The sequence below is a fragment of the Rhea americana genome, unplaced genomic scaffold (assembly GCF_003343005.1).
Source record: "Rhea americana isolate MKP2758 unplaced genomic scaffold, rheAme1 scaffold_272, whole genome shotgun sequence".
Lineage (NCBI taxonomy): Eukaryota > Metazoa > Chordata > Aves > Rheiformes > Rheidae > Rhea > Rhea americana.
The window spans coordinates 883,793-893,186 of NW_028186393.1; the positions used below are offsets into that span (position 1 = coordinate 883,793).

The 9,394-nt window shown below is 34.9% G+C and overlaps 1 protein-coding gene across 4 annotated transcripts in view; it reads left to right on the top strand.

Moving 5' to 3' along the window:
- Positions 1 to 9,394, top strand: part of CDC14A (cell division cycle 14A) — a 60,370-nt gene that overhangs the window by 23,845 nt on the left and 27,131 nt on the right. For all 4 annotated transcript variants that reach the window (XM_085308277.1, XM_085308274.1, XM_085308276.1 and 1 more), the window contains one exon: positions 8,636 to 8,702. In XM_085308277.1, the coding sequence (XP_085164403.1) occupies positions 8,636 to 8,702 (67 nt within the window). The remainder of the gene's footprint in view (positions 1 to 8,635; positions 8,703 to 9,394) is intronic.

The following is a 9,394-nucleotide window of genomic DNA, read 5'->3' on the forward strand; positions in this document are numbered from 1 at the left end:
TCATCTGATTCTAAGGCCATATAACAGAGATGAGATTTCCTCTCTTGCCCAGAAGCCAGGTAGAATATAAATTGTTGAGATGATAGATGTACGTGTGAATACCAGTTTAACTGAAATCTTAAGCTAGTGAAGAAAACATTTGGCATGTGTATTGGGGGAAATTGTCAAATCAGTGATGGTCTTTTTCAGCAAAGAGTTTATATGTTGACCTATTTGAGGGGACAGGRAGTAGTGAAAGCAGTTGGCCCCCTGCCTTCTTGTGAAGCTGGTGAGAACCACAATAATACATCTAATGATCAGGAAAACTTTTAAGTGTTAATTATTCACAGCAAATCCTCTGACTCTGAATTCACAAAATTCTATTCCAAGAAAAAAGCTGCTACTRTAGGGCAGCGTAGGAGGTTTCAAAGAGATATAAGGAATGGGCAGCATAGGAGGTTTCAAAGAGATTTAAGGAATGGCAGTTTCCTAAAAATAGAATGCTTTTTTTTTAATAAGAGCTATGTTACCCAAAGGAGAATACTAACTGAGAACATTGAGGAAGACAATGTTCAGTCAAGGAGCTATTTGTATTTTTTTTTTTTAATTTGGATCATCAAAACTGTTACAAAAGTGCACCCTTCATTTAGTCTGTCAGCTTTGGGGGAGGAGGGCAATAGGTTTATGCAGAGTAGGTAGTCTTCTGATACTTCAGGCTCGCCTGCATTCTCTGCCTGTTTTTTCCAAGCTGCACGTTGCTGGGAGATCAATTGATGGTGTCAGATTTCTTTAAAGCAATGAATGTTATCCGTAGCCATGAACCTGTTTTCCTACCTCAAATCTGCCCGCAGTGCTATGGACTGTTGTAACCCATCCATGAGAATTCATGATTTTTAAAGATAAGTTTTCAGGACACTATTCTGCTGCACAACAAATATAAAATCTTTGCTTTTTAAAATCTTGAATTTTAGAATGTCATACCTGACTGAGGACAGAGGTATTCTTTAGTTTATTGTTAAATAAGTGCTTTATTCTTGTTCAAAACTAACATGGATAACAAAGCAGGTGCTGCATGTGAAAAGATGTTTCATAAATAAAATCAGTATGTGTAAAATCTTTCACATCTATCTTCCAWCTTGGTATGAAAACACTTAGAACCACAATAATAACACAATCTAATTGTACATAAAATAAAAACCAGAAGGAATGAGAGGTAAAATCAGTACAGTAAATGAAAACCTAGGCAACCAATGTCAAGTATGTACAGCAGAAATTGATATCTATACTTTTATAGACTTACAGATTTACCCTGCACTACACTGGCAAAAAGGTTCTCTGAGCAGTAATATCCTATTAGCGTGTTGATTCTAATACATGTTAATGCCTTTGTCCTTGTCTCAAGGTTTTGAGTTGTGTTCATTTTGGCAAACATTGGCTAATTGAGATACTAGTGTTCCAGTATGGATTGCTACTTCCATGACTGTTGGCACAATGAAGTATCAAATGTGCCATGTTCTGATGAAATCTGTGTCCTAACTTAAACTGCTTGTTAAAGTAGCAATCATTCTGCCTGCCTGGCTTTTCCACAGGCAGGAAGGAGGTGTTCTCATTTTTCACTGCTGCCACTAAGCTTACTAGTACTTATTTGCCAGAACTGTGACTTTGTGTGGTATTGTTTTATTTCATCTCAAGCATGTCTGAATGAAAAGGCATGGTCTAGAATGTAAAAAAGTTAACCATAAGGTCTCCTTTGAGACAACCTCTGCAGTTTGAAACACTGATACACCTTGAAGTATTTATATAATAGCTATATTAGTAAACAATTTGTTGGCAAACCRTGTATTAACTTTGGGGTTAATGTATGTATGGCTTTGGGGGGCTTAATTTCATTTTCCACATCCTGTATCCAGTTGCCTATCTTTATATGTTCTTAAAACACCTTGGCTAACCTTTTTTATGAGGTTGTGGCTTGTGGCGTGGGGAGAAGTTGGTTGTGGGTTTTTTTAGGGAGAGGGGGGAGGTTTCTTCTTTCTCTCTTCTGTTCTTATTTGACATGGGGTTAGGAAGTGCTTCCTAAGCTGCTTTTGGAGCCACTTTGGACCATGTCAGATCTTGACACTGGATTAGAGACTAACACCACTGTTACCTGTGGTATAGCTGATCCTGCTGGGAAGGAAAACTGGCTAACCTAAGTGTACAGCAGGTGATACAAAGAGGAGTGAGAAAATAGTCTGACACTATAGGAAGCTTGTTAAGAAATAAGGAATCTGATAGGGAGGCGATATTTGGGAATTGAATTCATAGGGAGAGGCTGGAAATAGCTACCTAAGGAGCTTAGGAATTAGTGAGGTGAGAGAAGGGCAAGTAGATCTGATGAGGGCCTCCAATGGGAGAATTAGCTGGAGTTGGGGAAGAAATAACTTCTTCCCTGTCTGGTTTTCCAAGACCCTTGATTAAGAATTTTTTCCCTTGTCCATTCTAAGACATTTCAGATATCTGCAAAATGGAGCACAATACAGAGGCTCAAGYAAATTGTATCTATGCTGTCACTGGAACTAGAGCTCTCTTGTCCCAGTAGTGCCATGCTGTGTACTGCGTTTGGCCTTAAGGGCCAGTTCTACTTGGCATCACGCTATACTGTGAGGAAAAAAGTTGGTGCTAGGAGAAAGTTTGTACTTCCTTCGTATTGTTAGTGTCTTGAGCAGGACTAAAATGATTCTTGTATACAATGAAAAAAATGTGATTCAAATGTCTTACCCATCCTTTCAATTTTAAGGTCTAGGAAGGAAATAATTTGGGATATTAATTGTTGGTATTCAATACTTACTGACTGGACCTTTTTCCTTTTTGAGCCTAGAACTTGAACGTTATATGACTTTCCTAGTATAGATAATCTCTGTTTAAATAGTAATGTAATATGGAGTAATGTAAGTAACGTTGGGTAGTGTAAATGTACGAGTGTATCATTGTATAGTGATCAAAGGTTCACTGCAGCTAGATTATTTAGAAAGTTTGTTAATTTGATGTCTGAAGTGTCTTTTTATTTGGAAAAAGTAGCTTTTAATAGGTAGAAGCTGAAGGGTTGTTGTATTCTTTGAGGTATGGAGGTATGTTTACATGAAGGATCACTAGGAAACTGATCTAGTTTTATCTAGCTCAGTGACCTCAAAAGGTTTTAATCTGCTTAGATCTTCAGCTGTATTTCATTTAAAGACTGCTTCAATAAATACTGTTCAGAGGTCGATGAAAATCGGAATACTCTCCTTACCCAAATATGTGAAAGATGGAGGTTGGGATCTTTTTTCTTTATTATTAAAAGAAGTGTAGATAAACCAGGGGGATGACACTTTCATCTTACTTATGGCTGACTCAGTTTCCTTGTAGTGGGACCAGTTAGTCTCTTAAACTTGTACTGTATCTTTTTAATTCTGCATACTAAAACAGCAATAACACTAGTTTAAGCCTTTGTAAATATCCATTTCCTATTATAAAACTAAGTTTTAGATTTTCACCTCAAACTACTTTGTATGGACTCTATATTAAAGAGAAAAACCTAAAGGTATTTTAGTATTACAATATTCAGTCTCTAAATATGACAGTAATTTCAGAGCTAGATACTAGTTTGTTCTGGGGGTTTTGTTTCCCCAGCTTTTGTAAACGAAACAAACTATTTCGTTATTGAAAGTATTTAGAGGGAATATGCAGTATTCAGGTCAGCTACAATAACTGAAATCCGATGTGGGATTTGCAGCTCTGTAATGCCAGTTCAGATTCATACTGTTTGCAGTTCACAAATGGTCACATTTTTCTCAATTTGAAACAAAATACAAAGTATTATCAGGTAAGAACTGGTTAAAAAGAAATACATTACCCTCTTAGTTTTTAAACAGTATATATTTGGCCATTACTAGCCTAAAAGAGTACTGTAATGAAATGTGTGGTCAGTAACAGAAGTCAGAGCAGCTACAGTATAAAACTCTGCAGGAGATATCTGCATGTGCTCTATTATCTCAATATGAAGTAAGGCAGCCTCCCTTTTCTTGGCTTGTAGCATACACTTCTGAGTTAAACAAAAAGGTACAACACACTTAAATCCAAATAGCTGTGTTTGTCACTAAAAACACACATCTGAATCTTAGTGCTTGAATGAATAGGCCCAGTAAGTTAAATGACTACTCCTCTTAAACCTAAGCACATGTTTAAATTTTTTATGATAGAATGCTGACTGTGGACAGGGGAAAATAATAAGCTTATTGGCTGGATTTGATCTAAAATGCTGTTTCCCTGAGGTTAATAATGAGATTTTTTTCCCCTTACAGGATCCTTCTTCATGAACTACTAGTGCTTGTATGGTTCAGTGTATTTGGTTTTATTGTTGTACARTGTGGTCTGTTTGGAATCTGTTGCATGTTATCCAAGCTAAAAATTAATCTTCTCATTTTTTTTTAAGTGCTATTACTCTAAAATGCTAAAATATCTGTCTTGGAGAGCAAGGAAGTACATGCTAATGGCTCCAGTACTAGCTAACTGACCCCTCAAATCACTTTATGCCAGTAACTGTATTTCTATCAGATTTTTTTGCGAAGGTTAGTACTAGTTCTGACAGCCAGTATCTTTTTTGATCTATAGTCTAGCAAGTAACATAAAATCAGTAGGAAGAAAGATTGATGTAAAGAATGGCATAGCCAGCTGTTCTGCATTTTTTTAAATTATTTCTGTTTTCCTGACAAATGCATTAATTTCAGGATTCAGAAAATTAAATCAAAATTTTTAAATATTTWAAAACAAAGCTGCTTAATGATTTGACATGACTTCTGACGATGAGTGACATGCAGTGTGATAGTGTGAAAAGTAGAGGCTTCTCTGGGCCGCTCAACTCAATTTGGTCACTTATCTTCATTCTGGAGAAAGTTGTGTCTTTTAGGTATTCTGTATTTTTTCCTGTTTGGGTTTTTATATTTAACAGAATCAAAATAGTTACTGACTTCTCTCTAAAGAAAAATATTTTTATCTGAAGTGTTTTACTCCAGTAGATTATTTGAAACATTTAGGAAGTTGGTTCAAGATAAACCTTTAACCTTTGCCTGTTAAGTATTTCAAGGCCTTTATAGACGTGAGATTAGCATAAGATTGGCATTAAGCATCTGCACTCTGAGTAATACTTCCACAAAGTGATGTTTGACTAAACTCAAAAGGAATATTAATATTTCTTTTTGGAAATTATTTGGGAAGATGGAATATGAAAAGTGTCACTTCRGAAGTACACTACTACTTCATAAATACGTTCTTTTTAAAATTGTTTTAACGTTTAAAAAGGCAGCATAAAGTAGGCTATGTATATTTAAAAGTTCTTCCTGTAACTCATGCACTATAYTGCAGTTCTACTGGCTGTGTTTTCTGAAAACTGGTAACTCAAGTTTTGTCTTCAAATACTGGTTCCACAATTACTTGCCTGATCTGAACTTAGTTATTCTGGAATTCTGACTATTGGTGCATAGATAGGAATAAAAGATGGTTTCTAGTTAGTGAATAAGTTAAAAGGCTTGATACAGATACCTGAACAGGCACAAAAGTGAATTGGGTGATGTACAGAGTGATGAGATTAAGCACACTTACTTTCAGAGATGAATTTTCTTATTTCAAATTAAGCATTAGAGTCAATTATTGAAAATGATCTTTTCTAAAATGGAGTATCTGAATTACTATGGTCAGGTTTTTCTTCCTCCACAAAAATAACCACCACTGATGCTTTTTTTTTTTTTTTTGTGATCATTTTATAGTGTTAATTTACATAAATTATGTTTGCAAACAACTTAAAAACTGAAAAAATGCCAAAGTTTCCCCCTCATACTTTAGCAAAAAGAGTTTGGGGGAGGGAGAGGGAGGAAGAGAGCCTGTTACTATTAGCACGTAATGTAGTTATCAGGATGTGTGCTATATAAGATTACCCTGGGGATATCTTACTACAGTGTGAATTGACATGTGGAGTCCGAGATGATTATACGTGACAATTCTGCCAGATTAATTTGGGTTGGATGGCACCTTTTTTTCCCTTTTTTTTTTTTTTAAGAACCTACAGCTTAATCACTGGAGGTAGCTTACTTTTAAAAGTCTGAAGTAGAAAACAGTAAAGTTTCAGAAAGGAGTTTGCATCTGGAATTATTTCTAAGCAGAAAGCTGAATTTTTGGAAACTAAGAAATATTCTTCCTGAAAAAGGATTGGGAACCTGAGCGTTTTCATAGTCATTCTGTTTTTTTAAAAACTTGCATAGATTTTTGTTCTATTTACTTGTTTTCCAAATTACTTTTTTCTTTTTACTATTTGATATATAAGTGTGGGGAGAGAGATTTTTAAGTCTGATATATTATATTTTGCTGTAGTTCATCAAATATCACACTTTCCTTTAAAGCATTGGGTTATATTTAAGCACAGCTTCCAGGATTATGTCATTACTATGTTTTACTGTCACCTGTATCTAGTGCTTGTTGTTTCACAACATTGTCACTCTTTTACTACAAAAGATACATGGAGGTATGAGTTTCTCATTTGTCTATTCAGTGTATGGTATTTTAAAAAAACCCTGAAGAATACTATTATTTGAGCTTTTGGAATTTTGGATAAACAAATAAAATTGCTGGCATCTAATCTCGAAGTTCTATCTCTTTGGAATTTTCCCAAATTTATTTTTTTCTCTGTTAATTCACTGCATATGGATGACAAATACCTGAGCAGAGCTGTTTCCCCAGTTGGAGTACACCTGCCTTAATGGCTTGGTGTGCAGCAGTGGAAATGAGACCTGAGACTTGATGTAGGCCATAGATGTCACTTGCCAGCATCGATGTGCACTCACTAAGCAGGTGTAGGAATGTAGAGTCTGTGAAATGATTGCTGAATGATACCCCCTTCATGATGCTGTTCTGACTGATCATAGCTGTGAATTGTAACTAAAAAAACACCTGAAAATGTGCTTATCCTGTGCATCTAGGTCAAATTCTGTGTTTTCCCTCCCTTAGAGCACACTGCTTTAGGATTGCATGGCTTTTTCTCTTTCCAGTATTGTTTTATGTACTGTAATATCAGATACCTTATCARTTGAAGGAGTAATGTTTGTATGAATAAAATCAAAATTATATTCTTGTTCACATCAAAATAATGTGTAATACAGAACGTCTGCCACCATACCTTCCATCTGTGTTTCTCTACAGCTATTTCTGTCAGCCTTCTCAAACTATTACAACTTTTAAAGATTTTTAGGCACATATTCCCATTTGCTCTTTAGCATTTTTGTTCAGAAGACATTTTACTTTGCCAAAATTGTTTTGCACAACAATGATCTGTCATCTCATTTTCTCCTGTCAAAACGTGTTATGTTAAGGTAATGTTTTACAACTGTGATGTTCTGGTTATTTAATGAAAATACTTCATGGCTTTACACTTTTGAAGAGTTCTTGATAGATTTGGGTTTTTTTTTTTTTTAAAAAAAAAGTATTCTCACTTCAAAAATTTCACTTTATGATAATGTAGATAAGTGAGTTTTAATAATGAATAAGTAGCCTGTTCTGGAATGGCCTGTCCATAATATGACAGTGACAAATTTATAGCTTTTAACTTTGTCACTATTAGATACATCTCCTGTGAACACTGGTTAATTAAAATGACTACATGTATTCTACTCTTTTTTTTTTTTAAGTGAGAATATTCTACCCTTAAAGCACTTCAGAGTGAATGAAACTTAACATAGTGACATTTCTGCTACATATAGCCGGTAGACTACCAAACACTGGAAGTTGTAAATGCAAGATTGAAATTCTGAATCAGTTGTGGATTAGCAGTGTAACTGACTTACCCTAAAACTTTGTGGTTTTGATTAAACTGGTGCATAACTGATAAACTGCAGTTCTTAGCATTTTGGATAAGATGGTGTAATGCAAAATTATACTAGATTTCATCAGTGAGTGATTTGAAAATAATTTGCCCAGCCAGGATTTTGTTAAAATATAAATTGGCCTTAAAGCAGTTTAAAAAAAAAAAAAACCACACTTTTTTCCACAACACATTTGCTGTGTAAATATATTTTGGTGTCTCATACTACTTGAATGTGTCTTGCTTTTGCATACTCTGTCATCTTTTAGAGAGAAATTATGTTATTTCTGTGGTAGCAAAACTGAGATCTGAAGAGTTCTCCATTTCATTGTATCTAGTTAAGTTTTAACCAAATCTGCAGTCAGGCATTAAAGTAAGAGCCTGTAAATGAAAGTCAGGTTAGTGATCTAATCACCTTTTCCTGCTAGATAGAATAACGTGATTAAAACTTGGTAATAGCTAGCGAATTTTTGTTTTGTGGCTATTCTTGCACAGTTGAGAATGCAAAGCTCCCTGTTCCAGGCCACGATAATTTGGTATGAAGCTGTGCTGTCAGCTGGGGTAGAAGCATGCACTTAAAATAATCTGCAGTGTCTCATTGCATTTTTACTGAGTTACAKCCTTTCTAGGGCAGTGCTTTAGCATAGTCAAAAATATAAAGAGATATCATCTYTGAAACTTGATTCATAGTTCTCAGGTGGAATTGAGTAACTTTATACTCTGTGTGCTTCCTTTCCCTGATTTCTTAAAATAATTCTATGTATATTAAATTCATTTGTATTAAATTTATAGGGATGCTTCATTTGGGAACTGCACGTACAATCTCACGATCTTGGACTGTTTACAGGGAATAAATAAGGTAATGACACTTTTCCTTAGCCAAACAGGTTTAAATTGACTGTAAAAAATAATGAAGCAAAATACAAAATACTCTACATACAAAAATCGAGTTTCAAAGCAGTATGCTGCCATGAAGCTGAAGTTACTGAGAGCTCTGTTTGAATAGTGATAATGGAAGAAAGTGGCATTTTACCTAGCTGGCATGGCCTCCTGCAGATTTCTGAAGTTCGCCTGCAGTGTTAGAGAGTGCAAACATACCTGTCCTGGTTGGGTGGAGTTCTTAAGTCAGCAGTGCAAGATAATGAGTTAGGTCTACTAACAGTTTTTAAACATTGGTGAAGGCAAGTAACATGGGTCAATACCTTTGTCTATCTCACTTGAGATTATTGTGATTTAATCTGAGCTCTATTTTTATACAGTTTTTGCCTATATTTGGCTCAATCTGTTTAGATGTCTGACACTATTTTTTTTCAGAATTGCTTAAAAAGAAGGAAAGCCAATGTATGTTTTGGTATGTCACTATCAAACAAATTACCTACTACTGAAAGCACTGCATTCTATCTGTGTTTAGATTTCCAAATATTTGTTATGCAATGTGGAAGATTTTAAACTTATTGAAAAAGTTTGAGTAATTTAAATTAATCTTTTTAAAAAATATATTCATGATAGTGATCCTGGAGAAAACAAATCTCTAGTGGTGTGTGTGTGTGT